At 41.2% G+C, this 20,666-nt stretch overlaps 1 protein-coding gene across 1 annotated transcript; it reads right to left on the bottom strand.

Annotated features, from left to right (window-relative positions):
- Nucleotides 1-50: 50 nt before the first annotated feature.
- MAEL (maelstrom spermatogenic transposon silencer) lies at nucleotides 51-16,113 on the bottom strand. Its single transcript, XM_031506305.2, has 12 exons — nucleotides 12,089-16,113; nucleotides 11,602-11,688; nucleotides 9,425-9,527; nucleotides 7,041-7,196; nucleotides 6,521-6,562; nucleotides 5,771-5,898; nucleotides 4,992-5,046; nucleotides 4,513-4,654; nucleotides 3,727-3,789; nucleotides 2,972-3,104; nucleotides 2,682-2,760; nucleotides 51-1,912 (listed from the first exon to the last, which is right to left on the bottom strand). Exons 1-12 carry the CDS (start codon nucleotides 12,218-12,220, stop codon nucleotides 1,797-1,799), a joined length of 1,236 nt encoding a protein of 411 aa, XP_031362165.1. The 5' UTR covers nucleotides 12,221-16,113; the 3' UTR covers nucleotides 51-1,796.
- Between the last annotated feature and the right edge of the window lie 4,553 nt (nucleotides 16,114-20,666).

The following is a 20,666-nucleotide window of genomic DNA, read 5'->3' as shown; positions in this document are numbered from 1 at the left end:
TCCTGATATGTAATACATCAAGCTTAGTAAAAATTGTTCTTAACAGTGAATAAGTGTTTTAACAATGATTTTAATTAATTTTCAATGAATTCTCTCCTACATAAGAACCAAAACAAACTTTTATTGCAAGAGTGAACTCTGAAAATGCTTCAAAAACAACAGTTCTGTACACTATGAAATACCAATACAGCAATGGCTGTCAGTAAAGGAACTTGGACAACTCTACACAAATGCAGAAAAGCCTTTAGCACTACTTGATAGACACTGTCAGTCTGTTACAACATTCCCAGGTGCTTCACTGGTAAATTTCAGCCTTAGAGCTTTAATGTCCCTTATTTGGTGAAAATCAGCAGGTAAGACAGCAGCCTCCAAGGAAGGAAATACAGAATCAATTGAGGAAATTCAATGATAAAGGTGAACAGTTAGGTAAAAACAGAAATGCTTCACTGATCCTAAAACAATGGAAGAAAGGGTTCAACTGTTCTTACAGCAGCTGTAACAGGTTTCCAACTAAACTTGGCCTTTTCTGACACCCTGATCAGCATGTTCAAATAAACCTTTGATTTTGGCTATATTTTGGGTTTTGCTTGCATTTGTTTTGTTGGATTTTTTCCTTATTCAAGGGAATGAACCACCTCATCTTGAGTTTCAGTACCTACAAGGAATGAAACCTTCCCACAGTTAGTTGCTATGGAAATTGTATTTCAAAACTGGACATCTGTTGGTACAAAATCTAGAAACAACTTAACAAAATAAGCTCTTATTTCTCAGAATCACTTGCTTAGGAGACACATGGGCTAAGCACAAGGCTCAGACAAGACAACTTTTTGGGGATTAGTTCAAGCACTACCTCCATAAAAAGGAACATCTGACTTCCTAGAAAATATCAAAACAGTGTCTCATTTATGTGTATTCAAATAATTATGACTAGTATCTACCCAGCCTGGCTAAACTCTTGTGAAATATATCAGTTTGAATTTGATACTCCTTAAAAAAAAAAAAAAAACCAAACAAAAAAAACACTAACAAATCAACCTCATAACACCTACACTTCTCTTCCTTCTCTAAGTTTCAGGGACATGCATTTCTTAAAAAAAAAACTCATGCAAATTAAAAAAAAAAAAAAGTCTATGCTGTACTTGTCCCTGATGTATATAATACAGCCTGTTCCTCTAAGAACATTAAAAAATAGATAAATTTGCCACATTATTTCTTTCAAGACACTTTATATAAAATCTGCTTTTTTGCCTTGAAAGACCACTCAAATTTTTCATGGCTAAAACTGATACATTACAGCAAAGTTTTGTGACTACTGACTTTTAATTTATTCCCCTAGGGCAGCCCTTCACACCTTCAATGCTTTCTCCCATGCACCAGTTTTTGAAGCAAGACTGTAGTACACACTGAAATCCCATTTTCCACATGCAGGAGATGAGAAGGTCATTAAAAAAAAGAAATACAGCAAAAAGTTTAAGCTGTTTGCACACTGGTCACTAAAGAATTGTTCTAATTCAATTACATTGATTAATCTTGAATTTGCAGTCTATTCATTAAGAAATACAACTAGTACAGCATGCAGTTTTAAAGATATGACTGTCAGGTCCCTTCAAAGTAAGTCTTCCTGTAGATAACGAACAGGATTCTTTAAATCCACTCAATAGTTTTATCATTCTAACAAGAACTTCAACTGTCAAGATTTGCACAGAAGATGAAAAACTGCAGTCTGGAGAAACTACTAGTTATCTTAGGGAAACGAAGAAAATTAGAATTCACAGTCCTGGATATGAAAGAGATTTTCAGTTACTGAAAGACTTGGATAGATCAGATGCACTTCTCAGCAATCGAATAGCTCCTCTTCCTTGTACAACACTCGCTCCACAAGGGGAGGTCTTCACACCACACGGAAAGTCACCTATTAAATTAAATGCAGTTTGCACATCAAATCAGCCTTTAAAGCTCACATAAATTAATGGAATTGTTCTTCATGCTCTGGAGCTGAACCTATTTAACAGCTCTGATACAAAAAGTCAGGCAGCCTGTGTCCTCCACAAACACCAAGACCATAAGATCATGGTTTCCAGGTGGAACAGTTTAACTCGGCACAAATCTTACGCATAAGATACAAGCTGCAAACTCAGAATTCTTATTTATTTTGCAAACTTGTTTCTGTTCCTCTGAAGGCTAGCCATGAAATGCCCTGATAAACTGAGCTCAGAGGCCTTTCAGTAAAAAACATCCTTTCTCCAAAAAGAGACTTTAAAAGAGAAGACTCTTAACCGAGTTGTGACAGAACATTTGCAACAAGGACCAGCTCACTCTGTACATACAATGATTTAAGAGCATGGAGATTATTTTAAACACAGCCCTGCCTTAAAGCACCTGGGCATGGGAATGGCTTCATGTAACAGAAAAGCATAAGTCAGAGAGCAACATTTCTAAAAAAAACTTAATTTTGAGAGATGTTTTTGACCCTAAGATTCTGTCCAGTAAGAAAAGGCCAGCTCTTTCTGCTTGAGTCTTAAGAAATTCAGTGAAATCCACACACAATAATAAGCACAGCTCACATGGAGCTGTACACCACTTACAGGCAACATCTAAGCCCAGAAACTTGAAAAAGTAATAACTGGATTAAGTTTAAAGAGTTCCTTCTGCTTAAAAAAATGTGAAAGTTTCAAACTCACAATTAGAGGGGACAAGCTCTTGATCCTGTCTTGAAGAACCCAAAGGTTTGTCATATCCAGAACTCTCATCTTTCATTTTCTGTATGAAAAAATAAATACTCAAAATAAGATAGATGTATCTGCTAACATGAAACATACACCATTATCCATCAAACCTATGAATCATGGTCAAAAACCTGCAAGTTCATCTGTCCAACATATGTCACAAAGGACAGCATCCAAAGATGAAACAGCTCATGTGAAATTGGCAACTGGAAATAAATCAGGGTATGAATGGAAAAAAATCTGACCTGGGTGTGTCCAGCATCCAGTTTCACAATCCTGGTATTTGTGTTTTGATCACAATCCAAATCTTGCAGAGGGAGGTGAGCTGCTGTTAGTGGCACTCCATACACACTAGCGAAGGATTTACTGATGCAGTAACTTGACCAAGGAAAAAAAAAAGAAAAACAAGAAAGGTCTGGCTAAGAGGGCTGGAATGCTGATGTGTGGAAGCACAGCATTTTATGTTCTTCAGCTGGCAAACAAAAGCAGCCAAAGCACGAGATGCACAGAAAAAATACCACTGGGCAGAAGGACTTTATGCCAGCATCCCTGCATCCTTCCAAGACCACCAGTCTGCTGTACAACTACATATGAAATAAAAACAAACTGCTTCCCCACATTACCAAATGCAGCACTTAGAAATGTGAAAAAAAACTTTTTTTGGGGGGGCATAGAGTCCATGATAAGTTTTTTGAAGGAAAGACTATTTATTATTGTCTAAGTGCTACTATTGCTGCCAGCAGAGATCATAAATGGCACTTCCTTGTTTCCAAACAATTTACTTTTCCTTTCCCCCACCAAAAAGATTACAGAACCTTATGTAGCTCCATTTTATGTCAGGCAGTATAGAAGTTTCCAAAGTAGAGATATGCCAGAGCATACTGAGAATACCTCTGAAGTCAAACAGTGAATTCTAATGTAATTAACACTTCTATCACCATTGAAGTGCTAACAAAATAAAAGCCATCCTTTGGGAGTCAACTCCTCAAGCACTACTCACCCCATTTTCTTACAGGATGCCAGAGCACAGCAGGCAATATCAATCTCCTCATGCCACTTGCACCTACATGAAATGAAGCTCAGCCTTACTTCAGAAGCACCTACATTGTGCATCATCAAGAACAGTTGGTCTGGCCAGATGAACAGGAACAAATATTGAAAATGGCATCTTTTTGTTGCAGAGACCATGCAGTACCTTTAAAATTTCACAGAGGTCAATAGCTTTGCCCTAAGTAGCTTATGCAGAGCTTAAAGGTCTGCTTATCAGGCAATTTGCTTCATGCTGAGGTGGGGGGGCAGAGAGAAAAAGTGAACCCTAAGAGACAAATGGAATTTAAACAATTTGAACCATTTCAAGCTTCCCATTAATGTGAAATAACTCCTCATAGCATAAACATCTTCACTTTCCTCTCCAAACATGTTTTTAGAGTGCATTCTTCCATCCTTAAGGTCTCCCTCTAGAGTAAAGACACTCATGGGAGCAGAAAATTGCCTGACTATAAAAAAAGACGAAGTGACAACAATGAACCCAACGGATCTTAAAATCCATATTCCAAGCAGACTTCCAGGAATAATTTACATATTTTTTTAAATCTACTGAAATTTAAGGCAGAATTATTGGTTCTTTTCTTAAATTAGTAGTAGAAGAAGCACTAGGGTCTATTTCTAAATTAACTGCATACTCACCCAATATGTTCCTGCAGCACTGCAAGCAAATATCACTTTTTGTACCAACACAGAAGAATCTGAAAGCAGGCACATTTACACTAAGAGCCACCCAACACACCTGGTATTACTGGAGAAATCCCACAGGCAGACATCCAGTTTTCTGTACACCCAGATCTTGGATGGCTCCTTTTGGTATTTCTTCTGGTACAGTTTCATTATCAGGTCTTCTACTGCAAAAAGCTCCCAGTGGCTCTCAATGCCTACAGTTCAGTGAAAATCCATGCCAGGAGAACAGGAGTCACTGAATATCCTGCTCAGCTCATGTCTCAGTCAGCCCCTGTTCACTGCCCAACCTCTTATCATAGCATCAAAGCACAAAGATATTCTACCAGTGGTTTTAAAAAAAATTGGCTTCCTAAAGAGTGGTGGGAGAAAGGAAGAGGAAGGCACATGCAAAGGAGTTCTAGCTATCAGAACCAGCTTTTATGAAAACTTTGAGACATGCTTTTCAGACAAATACAGCTGTCCACGATTACACAGCCCTTATTTCTGGGGGTAGGAGGGGAAAAGAATGGACAAAAATTATCCATTTTCTACCTGTTATGCTGGCCATTCGACCAAGACACCAGTTAATTCGGAATCTGTCATTAGACTGGAGGAAAAAAGAGTTCTGTCATCTCAAAGGAGTACAGTATAGAATTCTGACACTTCCATGACTTCTGTCCAGGGCTGAAAAAGCCACCTCCAAACCAAAATTGTTTGTGGCACTGAATGCAATCTCCCTGACGACCCAAATGAAAACTTCTTCAGAGCCCTGTATTTATGGATGGAGCCCAGTATCTTGTCCCTCCCTACTTTTTAAGGATTGTTTGAATTGAATTGAAACATAATAGACTTGTTTTGAAATTTAAACACCTCTGAATCCTAACATTTTGTTCTGTTGCCTGGAAAATGAAACTTGAGCAAAAATTTAAGACACGTGTTATTCTCATGGGGAAAAGAGTCACAAAAATGTAAAAATATCATTTCAAAAAAGCAGGATTTATGACTATTATTGAGAACATCCAATTTAAGTCAAATCTTAGGAGCCCTTAACCAAAATCATAACAATGTCAGAGAACAAAAGACCCTCTTCATCAGTAGATTAGAACCAGAAGTGAAGGCTGAAAATAAAAAGGCAGAAAATTAGGTCTCTGCTTTATAAAAAGGCTGGCTTCTAGAGGCCATTTCTTCCTGCATGGAACTGGGACACTGGCAAAAAGTGTCTTTCCCCACTTAAATGCACACTGATTAGGTTTTAGAGTGAACTGTCTCCTTAGTCATCCAACAGGAGGGAAAGCAGAAGTGGAGATTTAGAGCTTTGACCTCGGCCATACCCTGCAGAAGAAGCGAAGCTGAGCACCTCTGGCTGGCTGGGCAAACTCAACAAGTTCCTGCAGGACAAGTGCGTAGCAAGAACGAGGAAGGTGAAATCCCGTTATAGGGATCTTGTGGGTTTCATCACCTAATGGAGGGGGGAAGGGGGACAGGCAAAAAAAAAAAAAAAAAAAAAAAAAGCAACAACAAAAAACCCACAAAATTGTGAGAAGTCCAGTTTCCTTAAGAGATACAGTTCCCCCTCCTTTTTATCTTTCTGTGTACATATATACATGCATACAAACACACACTCCTCTCCACAGACAGGGTCTGTGTTTAAGCTACCAAAACCTTGCTTCTGTCAGTAGCTCTGGGGTGTGAGCAAACACTTACACTCCTGCCCCTTTTAAAAGGCCATTATCCAAGTATTACACATAGGAAAACACGAGCTAAGTTAGTTCCCTCTGTACATAAGGAGAGGAAGTGTCCTAATAGAAACAAACTGGAGTCTATAAACATTACTGAGAGTCACAAAGATAACAGGCAAGCTAAGTCAGACAAAATAATGGTGTAGATATTTTAATTTTGGCAATATATGCCAAGCTGCTAAACATAACTTCTAAATATAAAGTAGTATCTTTGAGTTACCCTGTTGTTAATTAGCACTTCATGCTGAAGATACAACAAAGACTATCAAGACCTGCAAAACATTTGGACAGAGGTCAGATAAGCTGAGTCTAAAACTGCACATTCTTTTTCTTAATACTCACTGGCAGCCTGGCAGTGGTACCAAAAACCACATGGTGGTACTTCTGCAGAAAAGAGGAGAAAGCACAGTCATCATCTAACACCACCAAGAAGAGATCTTTAACTCTCCACTATACACCACACCTTCACATAAAGAAAGGAACAGCTTCACCTTCCCCTGTAAAAGTGCCACAACTATTTTTGGAAAAGTTATTTTCAGTTCTATGCCTTTAAAAAAAAAAAAAGTGCATTGTAGAGTTTGTTTGGGTCCAGCTAAGAGAAACATTCATTGACATGAAATATAAAGCAGAAACACATACAGATCCTCCTGGATTTACCCTACCCTTTTTGGAGTTACATGAAGTTCTGACACTAGATCTCTGCAGAAACAAGCTCAGTACTGCTCTGATATTTTAAGAAGCCTGACCATTTATAATTTACAGAGAAACAAACTTGTCTTAATACCAGAAGTCTAACCTGGGCAGCAGTGACTCCAGAAAGCCTCCCTCTCACCACAGTACTTCTGACCTGCTTGGAACTCACCTGGATCTATGAAGTGGTGGAAATCAGCCACAATGCCATCTTGTAGGGAGTATCTGACACACCCAATCTCACAGGGAAGGAAGCGCTGCTCGCAGTGGGGTGGCAGCTTCCCATAGCTGTAGATGTCCAGGAAGTAGAATATGTCTGCAACCATATCTGAAAGAAAAAGAACAAAACCATCTTCAGACAAGGCACCAGAGGTTACAGAAGCCATGCTGGTCTCCCATCATCCAGGGAAAGCTTTGGTGAGCTTTCTCCTATGGCTGGGTGAAGAAGGGTAACAACCAATTAAAACACAAAGATCTTCCTCTGTATCCAAGATGACAAGATAACAACACTTACGCAGAATTCAGGCACACTGGACACCTTCCAGAGATCCTACTGTGTGTACAGATGGGGCAAAAACCCCAAACAAATAAAAGCAACTGGAAAAAAAAAGCCAACCTCCAAACCCACATGATGTTAAGAGGCCTGCAATCCAACAGGAACCATTATTCTTTTTCAGGATAGGTCTCTTTGCCCTTTCAGAAAATAAGGCTAGGGAAAAACCAAACCAGTAGCTGCAAAACAGCCTCAAAAGCTACATTTGGCAGCTTACACCACTTAAATGAGTAGGTAGTAATCCTATGGGGCAAGAAGATGAGAAGTCTGCTAATTAAAAGGATTGCTTCTCCTCCACCAAATGAGCCCCTGAACAAAGTGGCAAGAATACCCAACACGAATGTTAAGGAACAGATTTGTCATTTACTAATTAAAGTATCCAACTATGACAAATATTTTATAATACACCTTAATCCTTCTCTCCATGACCATCACAATGTCCTCAGTGAAGTTTAATACAGCTATTTAATCCTTACTCTTAACTATGGCCCTGATGCTGTTGAGGCAGGACAGGAGCAAAGAGACTGACTCAGAAGGCTGTGAGAGTAAAAATTCCAATTTTATTCAAAATCCATTATACAGAGCTTTGTGCAGACCAAGTCCATTGGTCCTGAAGTGAAAACAACCTACACCATTGGTGCAGAGTTCTTGATGTACAGTGATAGAACTTAACTATAAACAATGTGAAAACAAGAGATAAAGAATTATTTACATTCTTTTCCAACAGATTCCCAGGCTTCTGCCTGGTTAGAAACTCTCAGTTTCTCTCTTTGACTGAATCTGAGACTGACACAGCCCCTCATCAAAAAAGTCCTACTTGCTGTACTAGAGATGTGTAACTGTCTTTACATATAAATAATTTTGGATGCCAAACTTTAGGACATTCAACATCAGTTGCCCTAAGCCTGAATGGTCATGCTCTCTTTTGTGGGTCTTAAACTGTACAAGCCCAGGGGTCATAGGAAAGACACCTCTCCTCCTTATGAAAAAATTGATATAGCTCCAGGGACCCATACAGAACTTTAACTGAGAAATATTAAGAGCAGCATCATGAAATGTATCTCAATTATCCTTTATCATTATGCCTCTCATTCAGCTAAAAGATGAATTGTGTCAAGTCAAGCCAGCCAGCAGGATCAGCCCAATCAAATCTGCATCACAATGACAAGGGAGCACAACCCCTGGCACAGAGGGCACTAATAAGCATTTCATTTTTATGGAGCTACTGTTTCTTGCTCCCCCATAACCATGACAACATGAACACAGTTCAAGAGACTAAGGCAAAAAGCTGGAGCTGAGACTTAACCACACAGCAGATACAGCTTATATGAACTGGCTTCTTGACTTACCTTGTAAGCACTACCTTTTATCATTTTTCAGAATACCATAATATTCATTGGGTAGAAGACTACAAATGTGTTCCATACCCAACTCTCATTAGAACAACCATTTGAAGACAAGGTACAGGTCAGAAAGGTTTAGTTTTCTAGAGTTCTTTCAATAAGGAAGCAAGTCAGGATGTTATAAAGGCACTGATAGAGTGCATATTCCCTCTTTTATTCTCCCAATGAGGCCAGACTCTTGTTTTAATAATACCTCTGTCATACAAATTTGCAACTCTGGTATCTAGCAATTCTTAACCCTTTGAAATCAGTACAAGTATTCTTGTACGCTGAACTTGGATTAGACCGTGTCAAATCATAAATGTAGGACTTGAAAAATTACCTTTTCATTAAAAACTTTGAAATAACTGTTAAGAAACTGTTAGTGGCTATACTGCCATTGAGCTAAAAAACAGAGGATAGAATACTTGGAGGTTGGAGGGGGAACAGTATTTTCCCTGATGTCCCTCTACATTTTACAGCAGTAGCCCAGTAGTGTAAAACATCTGACACAAACGACTTTTAACAAAATGTAAACAGTCTTTGTACATGTATCACTGAGAGAATATCCTCAAAGGGCAAGCTCATCTACCAGGATCAACTGGTTAAAAATCACCATACCCTGATCATTCTTCCAAGACAGAGCAGAGGCATCTGGCAAAGGAGTAGCAGTGGGCATGTTTGTGGTCAGAGGAGCAGGAACCGGATCAAGCGCATTACAAGTCTGGAAAAGATGAGAAAGTTAAAAAAAAAAACAACACAGCAAAAGTGTTCTCGTCCCAAATAAAGTCCTTCAGCTCCTTGTATCAGAGGGAAATGCAATATCCACTAATAGCTGTCATTAGGTGGAAAAGTTTAACCTATTAAAGTGCAGGCCAGGCAAGCAAGATTGCTCTTCAGTACCTTTGTCAACCCATTACTGCTATAAAGAACTACAGCTAAATTTACAAAATGTAATACAAAAAAACCCAAGGAGTTATTATTCAACCACCTGTCACAGGCAAGGAACTCTTCAAACTGAAATTTAAAACTTTTCTCCATGAGTTTTATGAAAAAAGCACCTGGCATATGTGTTAGTTGTCTTTGACTGGGAAACAGGTTCATGAAAAGCTGATAAAGCCTTAAGGAAGTCATTGGATTGCTCTGAAAATCCATTCATGAACAATAAGCTTTTAATAGAAAAAGAAACCTGGCAGCCTTACAGAATCTGATCACTCAAACACAAATTGGGAATAACATCCACACCCAGGTACCCCAATTGCAGATAACCATCTCAGGCAAAGTTAATTGGTTATCCGTTTCAACTATTTAAAACAAAATGAGGAATTATTCTCATCTAAGCAAGCTTTGGCCACCTCCAAAAGAGGAACGTGGGCTTTCACTACACAAAGTGACTGTGGTTGTCTGTGTACTGGGCTGGGATTAATAAAATGAGAGCACATAATCTCATATATCTATATTTACCTATTTCCATTAATACAGTACGGATGGTGATTTTTATTCTGGTAAAGCAATTATTCATTACTCCCCGTGATTGCAATCTTCTAAAATGCTACAACTTGTGGAAGGAAACAAAGAAGCCTCCATTTGTGACTTACCTGCCATTTCACTTAGCTCTCTCTGACATATAAAAATGGAGTTTCAATAATTACACACTCAGCCTGCTAAACCACACAAGGATGATCACATTTTAAACAGCTTCTTCCCAGACACACAGGTCCCCAAAACCAGAAAACATTGCTAACACCCCCCTTCTAGTCTAGACTGACACATTTAACTAATCCATTTTTTCTAGTTACTCCAAACTACAACCATCCTGTCATTCCCTCTATCACCTAGTAAGTGTTTTGAAGTCCTGGAATTTATTCTCACCATTAATTCATTGTTCAGAGTCACTATCTAGTAATAGAGCATTAAGAAGTAAATGCAGTATTATCCATTTACTTAGACAGTAAACGTGACTTTCTTTCCTTGGACACACAAGTTTTTACACAACCAACAAAGACTGAAATGAAATAAAATAAGCTGACACCTCACATAATTCAAACTCTTAAGTAAATCTGCTTCAGAGAAGTGTGGGGAGAGGAAAAGAGACAGAAACAAACAAAACAGACAAGCAACTTTTCAAGGCAGTAAATAGCAAAAATTATCTGTTTTGTACCATTTCAGACACAACCACAAACACTCAGCCCAACTGCCGACTTCTATATTGTTCTCCACAACACTGTTACTACTCTCTCCCATAGCCAACCAACCTCAAAATAATGGCAGGGTGTAATTATTCTATTTGTGCATATGCCGTAACACTTCATTGACCTGGTTCACTACACAGCTCCTGCAGAACAACAGATCAGGTGCCTCGAAGATGTGTTTTTAGGCCACCAGACAAACATCTGCTTAAACCAATGACATCCACAAAGCAAAACCAACATGAACCTATAACAAGAAGTAACACCAATTTACAGTATAATTTTTCTAAATTAAGTTAGGCAGTGTAAAATACTGTTAAACATAAAGCTAAGGTGTTAGAGAACTACATTTTACTTGGTAAATGAGCCAAAAGGAACAAGTTGTGATGGTTGAAAGAGGTATCAAGTATTTTTACCTTCAATTCAACCCAGAACATTTACCTGCATAACCCGTATAATGGTATGTACTAGTACTGCAGCCATACCCTCCAGAGGCTGGAGGATGTGGAGAGCAGGTGGAACTTGCACAGCATCCTTGTATCTAAGCACACAGAGCCCGACCCCGATTACTCCTCCGTCTATTGAGGGCGTTCCATTGGCAGCATTTACCTCCTTTACTGTCTTCTGAGAGCGTTTCTTGCTATTCCATGTACGAGCCTTCTCTGCATACACTGCCTTCTCTTCCTCTGTCAGGGACTTGAAGGAAAATTAGCTGTTACAAAAAGGTTTGCACCACTTCCTTCTAGCAGCCCCACAAACCAACAAACCCCATGTGTAAGAAATCACTCCTGCACTTCCAAAGGACATTATCGATGGCTGCCAAGACTGACTCAAACACACCCAGGCGCTTTTTTCCCAATACCGCCGCAAGCCATGATTACAAACACCCAGCAAGGCGAAGGTGAAGTACCTCCGAGCGAGGGCAAGCCACGAACAAGAGACCTCCTGGAACCACTCCTCCAGCCGAGGACGCCACCACCCCGCCCAGGGCACACGACCAGCGCTGCCCCGCGCCGAGGCGAGGCCGGCACGGCCACGTCTGAAATGGCGCCGAGCCCACCCTCCAGGAAAGGCCCCGCCGGCATTCCGCCCTCACCTCCCACGCGTGGCAGCAGTAGGGCACGGCGTCCGCCATGCGGGCCACGGGCAGCCCGCGGCGCTCCAGCTCGGGCAGCTGGTCGTGCACGAAGCAGGCGAAGGCGCTGCGGCGGCCGCCGCGCCGCGCCATGGCCTCGCCGCAGCGCCGTGCCCCGCCGCAGCGCCTGCCCACGCGGCAGCGGGCGGCCCCTCATGAGGGGCGGGCGGGCGGCGCCCGCGCTGCGCTGGGCCGTGCTGCGGCTCTGCCTGCTCCTTACCGGCCACAAAGGAGAGTTACCAGCGGGACAGATAGCGCCCAACAAGCCCCAGGGGTTACAGAACCATAGGGTGTTAAGGAGTGGGCCTTAAAGTAGATGTAGTTTTACCAGGGTAGGTTGCTCAGCGGCCTTGAACGCTTTCCAGGCATGGGCAGCCTGTTCCTGTGCCTCACCATCCTCACAGTAGGGAATTCCTTTCTAATATCCAGGCCAGGTTTCCTGTCTTTCATAAAATAAAAGATACTGTATGTCAGTAGAACCCGGCAAGTGGTTAGCACCACTTAGTCAAGGACATTCTGTAGCAAACAAGCTCTATGGATGAAGTAAATCAAGGTGTTGATGTATATACTGCCAACTTGGCAAAAGGTTTAAAGCCCACACATCCTGTAGAATCCTAAAATCAGGGTTGGAAGAGACCTTTAAGTTGAACCAGTCTAACTCAGCACTATCACCGTAACTCCTAAAAAACAAAACCACCTCATCCAGTGTCAGATCCAGATGCCTCTTAAACACACCTGGATAGAGGTGAACTACCTCCATTGCAACACTGAGAATCGTGCCTCCAGGTCAGAGAGATCCCTGTCTAGGTGAAGATCCTTCTCCTGAGCATGCATGGGGGTCAGATGGGACTATGTAACTGTGTGGTAATTATTACCAATCATACTTGGGAGGTTACTAGCCCAACGCTTTTTGTGTGTAAGTAATGGCATGGAAAGCCCAGTGGGCTATGCTTGATTTGTGAAATATCACCAAGCACGCAGGCTTGTGCAATTCTAAAATAAGTAAATAATCAATGTCTCTCTCAAGTGTGTAATTATTTGCTTGTTGCATACCACATAGGTGAATCTGAATTTTGTGGACAACAACCTTACAACAGGTCCTGATGAGAGTGTGGCATGGCTGCTTTTCTTAAATTATTAAATTTTTAATGTTCTTTGGGTACTGAAAGATAATAAATACCCCATGGGAGCAGAAGCTTGCACCAGGGTCAGGAAGGAAAAGGAGAAAAAGCAAAGACCAATTTCAGGTGAGAGCCCTGGGTTTAGTTTTGAGATATATGGCAGGTGAGTGGGCATGTGTGCACTTGTAAGGGCAAACTCATTTATTAAAAATTATTTGGGAGCTCGTGTTACACAAAACTGAGGTTGCTGTTCAGACTCTCTTTTTTGTGGTTTTGGGTTGCTTTTTGTGGTTGTTGGGGTTTTTTTCCCTTCATCTATCTTGCTGACATAACTGACGCTTTCTTCATTGAAAGTGCATAGGGAACCACAGTTCAGATGAAATAAAATCTGGAAATAATCCGATCTGCATCATCTTGATAAGTGGCACAGAGTTGCTTCCTGCCTTAAGCTTTCTATTGATCTCTCTCAAAAATCAAATGATCTTCACTGGCCATAGTAAAAAAAAAAAAAAAAAAAAAAAAAAAAAAAAAAAAAAAAAAAAAAGAAGCTAGGAAGCTAGCAGGGCAATAATCACAATTGTCTTTAAAATTAACTTTAATCAGTTTGCAGAAATCTGGTTGCCTGGAACAGAGGACCCTGTTGAGGACCCTCATTTGATATTAGACAGGGTTACTGAAGTGGCAATATTGGCATAGGCCCTGATTAACTTCTGGCCTGTTTTTTCTTGGCCAGGGCATGTGATGTCTCCCACATTCTTTGCTGTTCCCCTGTCTTTTGGGGAATCTCCTTCAGCATCCATCTGCTTCACATGCAGCCATCTTCAGTGGAGTTATCCAGTCTCCATGAAAATAAATGGTGCAGTGCTGACATGGAAGATTCTTTGCAATTCTCCATCTTAGAATCTTCTTGAATTTACTATAAACTTAGACAGAAGGAAAAAAACAGCAATGAAACACATCTATGCATTTCCACATAACTGGAAAAATCTGCCTCTTTCCCTCCATCAAGGCACTTTTTTTCATCTTTTATCTGTCTGCTCATCTGCAAAGGAGGTTCAGGCTTAAACCTTTGACTTAGCTAATTATGTTTGTCAATGCTGGAATAGCTGTCAGGTAAGCTCAGGCCAGACTGCTCTTGCATCTCCCTGGTGACTGGTTTCTCTGAGGGTTAAAAAATGCTGGCTCATTCTGGAGGCAGTTCTGTCCAGCTCAAATCTTGTGAAACAGTTTGGTTTGTGTTCCACTTAGGAAATTTGCTTTTAAACATACAGGAGGAGCCAATCACATTGTTAAAAATGTAGAAAATCATAATATAACCTCAAGGTAAGCATTTTTAAAGTCACTTTTACTGCTGTGGAAAATAATTTCTATTCCAGCCTAGTTCCAGATGCATTAATGCTAAGTCTCTGAGGAAAAACTGCAAGAAATGACTTGTATCTTGTAAATATAAACATCTGCACAGAGCCTAGTTCTTTCAGGCAGAAAGGCAAGTGTTTGGTGTTACATTACTGTAAGAGTTGTTGCTAGGAGTGCATCTGTGCACTTGTGCTTTATTTTTCTTCACATCATATTCTTTTCTCTCATGTGCAGCTTTGGGACCCACCCTTCAGCAGCCCTTCCTTTTAAAGAAATTCAGATAATGTGTGCATCAACTGTTTGAAAAACACAAGGCTCCAGTGATAGCTCTCCTAGGGCTAGAGGTGTGGTTGGAAAATAAAATTCATAAGCAGTAGAGAGAGAAAGGATTTTCCTGTGTGGAGTGGGGGTCAGATTAAAAAAACAGATCATTTTCAGAGCATCTCACCATCAGTATTCTTCCCTAGGGCCCTGAGGAGAGCCCAGTGCCTCTGAAGAAACCCATGTTTTCAATCTTCATTTTTCTGCTGTTTAACTTAGCAGGCAAAGGACTATTCTGGACCATTTACACTGATTTGAAAATAACATTTGTGCCACTGGAGCCCTTCCAGCAGATAACAACAAGTGTTGTGCCAGTATTTATATAGTACTTAGAGGGGTTTTTTTATTGTTTCTTTTAAGCACTGAATTTAGTTAATTGATATGCCAATACTTTAAGTCCTCTGTACCTGGCTTTGGAAATGCAGCTCTAGAATTTACAAAATCAGTATAAATGGTCCAGAGAACTCCTCTGCCAGCCTGTGCTTTTCTATCAATGCATGGAGTTTGCCAGTATCTCAAAATAGGGTCTATGTACCCTGGTACTATATGGACAGAAAAACTATCTGGAACTTTTCAGCCAGTAATGTATTTTCATTCATTCAGGATTCAAGGCTATAATCTTTCCTCACAGATTTTTTTGTCAGAAAGAATGAGCAAAGTTATTCTACAAAGCATGGCAGTGACTACATCTGCTGTTCCCCACTTACCTGCTGGTCTGGGGCTACAGCACTCCCCCACAAAGGGAAATATTTGGTGTTTATGTTGGAGGAATCAGGCCAGATCCATCAACCCAGGAGAGGCGAGGCTGATGCAACTCCATGCTCCCAGGTCCAAGTGAAGGAAGGTCAAGTATGTATTCCTAGCCTAACCCAGCTCCTCCTGTGGTTTTCCCTTAAGAGATGAGCCACTCTCTCCCCCTCCCTGGCTCTCAGGGTACACCACCTTCCCACAAAGAAGTCCAGCTGGATTGTAACTAACAGCTGTCATGCTCACTCCCTCCTGGCACCACTGACACGAGGGCTTCTGGCTGCTGGTCTGCTCTAGGGGACAGTAATCCTAGTCACTCCCTCAGGGTTCTCCAGATGCTGGCACCCAGCCATGCCAGTGCTCTGCAGTCCAGGCCCAGCTGGTGGCACCCAGACAGTCACTCATTCCAGCTCCTGGCCCCAGGGACACGGAGGGGCACTATCTACCTGCAGCCCCACGCCAGGTGCTGGCATTTAAATTGGCTTACTCCTATCTGCCCAGTCACTGTCGCCCAGGCACATGGACTCTCCCACCTGTGGCATGACTAGAGGCTGGCACCAGACCGCCATCCACACGGACTTGCCCAAAACAGAGAGTTGCTCACTCAGAAAATAAGTTATAAAGGGATTTAATAATAACACAGGAACACAGTGTGCATGATGGATAAGCACATCACCCAGAAAACTCTTCACACACAACTGGCTCTTTCTATCCCCTTTTCCATCTATTTATCTTACTTGTTCCTTCCCAAATCACCTAGATCTCTCCCTTTCTTTGCCTTTGATTCTTTCCCTAAGTATCCCATGAGAAGTCCTATGAAATCCTGAACTGCTCTTTCCTTGCACCCCCTGAGTCCTAAAACTGTAGGATACAGTCCCCCTCAGTCCTAAAGTTGCTGTGATGTTGACTCATCTTGACAGGCTCCAGTCTGCACCCTGGGGCAGAGGATTTCCTGGGACAGCCCTAGGAAGAGCCTGGAATGGTTTTTTTCCTTTATTCTGAGTTCCTATCTGAGGGTTCCCATCTGCCATTGTTTCCCTGTGCTTCTTTGGAGTTGTGAAAATGGGCATTGATGAGCTTTTGTGGTGGGTGTTGGAGGGCTACTCCCAGGGCAGGGTGTTAGTTGGGCTACCAACCACTAAAGTGCCATTGTCCCTCTGCACTCCTTTGTGTGCTATGGAGACAAGCTTTTGTCACATAATCTCACGGCTGATTTCTTTCTCAGCCTGGTAATGGAGATTTTATAACATACAAATTCTCTGGAGAATGATACAAAGTATAGACCAGTAATTATTATTGTTTCACATGTAATGCATAAGCATCTCAGGGATGAGAGCCTGTAGGCCTCCCTTCCCCAGGTGAATGATTTAACCAGTCAGCTACAGCTGCCAGCTTTCTTTTTTGACCTTTTGACTTAGTGAATCTTAGCTTTCTTTTTGAACAGTGCTACAACTGCAAGAGTGCAGGGTAGCTTATATCTCACCTATGTGATTAAGGATGTAACTTAGTACACTTAGGAGTCAGGAGGTCTTTTTACAAGAACTCACCTTGCCTTGTTCCCATGCAGGGTTTTGCTGAGTGTTGGACCTGTTGACAATGTCCTGGACCAGGCTTCATGGATGGTATCAGCACCTTTTTTCCAGGTTTCTCAGAGAACTCAAATGAGAGCTGATAATGCTTCTGTCTTCTCTCCAGAATTTGTAGCATTTGTGCTGGGGGTTGCAGTGCAGCAGGTCATGGAATTGCAGTATGCAGGGGACCTGCTGGGCAAGTGCTGTAACCCTGCTGACCAGCACATCCCAGGACTGCTAAACCTGGTAGATGGCAACCAGCTACCCAGGTGTGCTACAGCTGCATTCCCTCTCTGCCATCAGTTTCAAACACCTTTCATGCCAGGGCTCCAGTGAAATCACCACATTGTTCCAAGTATCCTGGACAAAGTCTGGGAAATCTTTAACATCAGATCAGACCAGGTTTTTAGGTAGGAAACAAGGACCTTGGGAGTTTGTTAGACATCTCTGTGCTCAGGACTATCTGGGTATGCAGAGAAGGAAAACTGTAAGCCTTTAGGCAACTTTGACAGTACATGTGTTCTTTCAGTCTCAATCTGCTGCTGAATGAGGGTTTTTTTTTTAGATTTGAGTTCTAAATGTTAGGTACTGAAAATTTTTCCAAAGTCTTGTTTGGGATCTGGCCCTGAGTAGGATGACCTGAGAAATTACAGACCTATTAGACTGACAGGGATCCCAGGCAAAAGTATAGAATCACTGATACAGGATTTGCTTCAATAATGAATTAAAGAAAAGTAATGTAATTAATGCCAATCAACATGGGTTTGTATCAAATACATTCTGTCACATTGGTTTGTGTTGGAGAATGGTTGTTGGAACAAGACTGTGATTCTATGGAATACCTGTTTCAAAAACCCTCTGTTTAAGACTCCAGAATCAGGCTTTGTCTGACCTGGGAAACAGAGCTTGGGAACCAGGCCCTGTTTTGAGGCCTGAGAAACTGCATAGTTGTACAAGATCTGGGAACGAGATAATAGGGACAGGCATAGCCTTGAAGATATGCTCAACAAAGATGAAATGTCCTGGGAAGACATGACTAAGAGGTGAGAAACTTGGCTTGGAGAACTTAGCTACTGCTTTAACCCCATGTAGGAGAAGTAAAACAAAGACCTTTGTAAATTAACCAATCAGAGCTTACTGCTGACTATACTTGTAGAATACCCTATATAAGCTAAGGTATTTTTATTTATTTAACAGCTTGTTACCTTCTAGGTTATCTGTAGATATGCAAGCAGAATTTGTCCTATTGTGTATTTTTGTCTATAAGGACACACAAAAGATGGTGAGCTGGGATGATTCACTTGTGATCCTTTACCTATATGATAACTTCACAAAACATTATTGCTGACATGCCATTAGTGTTTTAAATGAAAATTTCAGGTTTATTCTGTAAGTGTAGCAAAGGCATGCTGTGATTTTTGGTCTAAAAAAGAGTCAGGAGAAGGATAGGAAATTTATACAGAGGAGTAAATACTATAGCAGGGTGCTGTTCTCTTGGGTTCTTCCTAATGTTGAATTTATATTACAGACCTGAAGGTTCATTGTAGTGAGAAAGCCAAATTTCTCTATTAAATATTCTAAACATTTATTGGTACAGACATCATTATTAAAAAACAGTAGCAGCTTATATATACATATCACTCACTCCTGATGTTATTGGGATGTAAAAGCTCTGTATTATTGTGCTATCAAATGTAACCAGGCAGCTTGGAAAAAAAACAATATAGAGAGTGAATATATTTCAACAATGTCTTGATGTGAAGCTATCAAGGATTAATAGAAGATTCTAGTGTAACACAGCAAACGAGGAAAAGTTTTACTCACTAGCTACCTGAAGAGACTCACTAAACGCAATGAACGGATGGTGTGTCACCCAGTAAGTTCTGCAACGTGCTGATCTCAGTACTAAACCAAGAGAGCAGAGTCTAATGGCTGAGTCTAGCATGGCATCCCGGAAAAGCTGTGGAAATCACTGTTTCTATGGAAATTTCTACAAGGGAAATCCAGGGGGCTGAACGGCATGAAAATCTTCATGCAGCAGAGTGTTTTTTCAGGGATGTTGCCGAGATGGGTCATTCTGACTGAGGTGCTGGTGTAAATCGTTCCACGTGGTGGTGGTGGTAATTTAAAAAGCTGACTCTGCGTATCAGCAGAGGAAACGACCACAAGATTGGTACTGAAAGATGAGACGAGGGAGGGAGGAATGAAGTACTTGGCAAAGAGAGAAAAGAGCCAGCAGCTGCTGCAGCATATGAGTAAAAATTAGTTTGTTTGTTTCCCCATTGTTCAGCTGAATTTGTTCATGATCCCACGGCTTAGAGAACTCCTTCAGGTGGAGTCACGGGATCAGCAGTGAAATCAAACAGTGTTGCAGTGTGGTATTCCTCCGATTCTGTCTGGGGCTAAATTACACAGGGCAAACACCGGGAATTTGCTCATCCGACGTCAAGGTTGTCAAGTGACTGAGGGAGATGAAGGTTTAAGTCCAGTGTGTTGTTTTTAAAGGACAGAGAATCCCTGCTGGGCTGTGGCTTGAAGCCATCTGGCTAATTGCATAGGAATTTCCCCGCCGTTTGAAGGTGAACTGGGGCTAACTGCATCCATGCTGCTTTCTGTCTTGGGCTAAAAGGAAAGACAACATCCCAACATTAACTATTAAGCCAGCTCGGATGTTGCAATCAGGAGATCAAAGGTCTACAGAGATCTGGAACATCTATTCAGGGCCTGGGCATCCATCTTAGGTGGATATATACAAATGACAGCTAACATTAAGTGAGAAAGGACCCTACAGTAAGTTTATGAGAATTTCAAAGCAGATATAAATCCAACGTTACATGCGAAACAATGGTGCTTCCTTCTATTGAAAATCTTTCCTTCCTTTGTCGTGAGTCAAAAGTTTAGCAAAAGTGATGCATGCCAAATTTATTTGCAAAAGCTGGAGTAGATTAAAAAAAAAAAAAACTAACAAAAAACCCCAGTAGTAGCTAACAACAGTGACACATAAGGGATCGTACATCTCCCAGTGTTAAACAGATGAGATAATATCAACATCAGCATTGTCTCAGGAAACTCTGGCTCAGAATCCTGGCCAGCTAAGTTACAAAAAGGCAAGGAACCAGGATTTCACTTGAAACGTTGAGGGTTATCAGGAAAAATGGTTGGGGAAGAAGAGAAAAATAGCTTTGTATTTACATTTTAAGAGTCTTACCCATACAAACTTTCATGGATAATATCCTATAGATAGGTAACCGTGGTGAGGCAGGCTCTGTGCTGATGTAAAATACCATCTGAAAAGTACCAGTTCTATCTGAATTTTCTGGAAACACACATTGCTGGGGGCTTGTGCCCCTAATGAGAATTTCTACTTTGTCTTCCACCTGTGCTGAAGGCCGTGGGGTGTCAGATCAGTGTGCTGAAGGAGAA

Source organism: Lonchura striata, chromosome 1 (assembly GCF_050655825.1).
Source record: "Lonchura striata isolate lonStrDom1 chromosome 1, ASM5065582v1, whole genome shotgun sequence".
NCBI classification, from domain to species: Eukaryota; Metazoa; Chordata; class Aves; order Passeriformes; family Estrildidae; genus Lonchura; species Lonchura striata.
The sequence above is the reverse complement of the archived record's forward strand: the minus strand, read 5'-3'. Positions and strand labels throughout refer to the sequence as shown.

Bases quoted from the DNA above. Each gene is read 5' to 3' on its own strand.
- MAEL (XM_031506305.2), bottom strand. From the start codon at position 12,220: ATGGCGCGGCGCGGCGGCCGCCGCAGCGCCTTCGCCTGCTTCGTGCAC. The intron at 7,197-9,424 runs GTATGGTGATTT...TTTTTCTTTCAG, and splicing joins GTCTTGGAAGAATGATCAGG to ATATGGTTGCAGACATATTC. The intron at 5,899-6,520 runs GTGAGTATTAAG...CCCCTCCATTAG, and splicing joins GTACCACTGCCAGGCTGCCA to GTGATGAAACCCACAAGATC.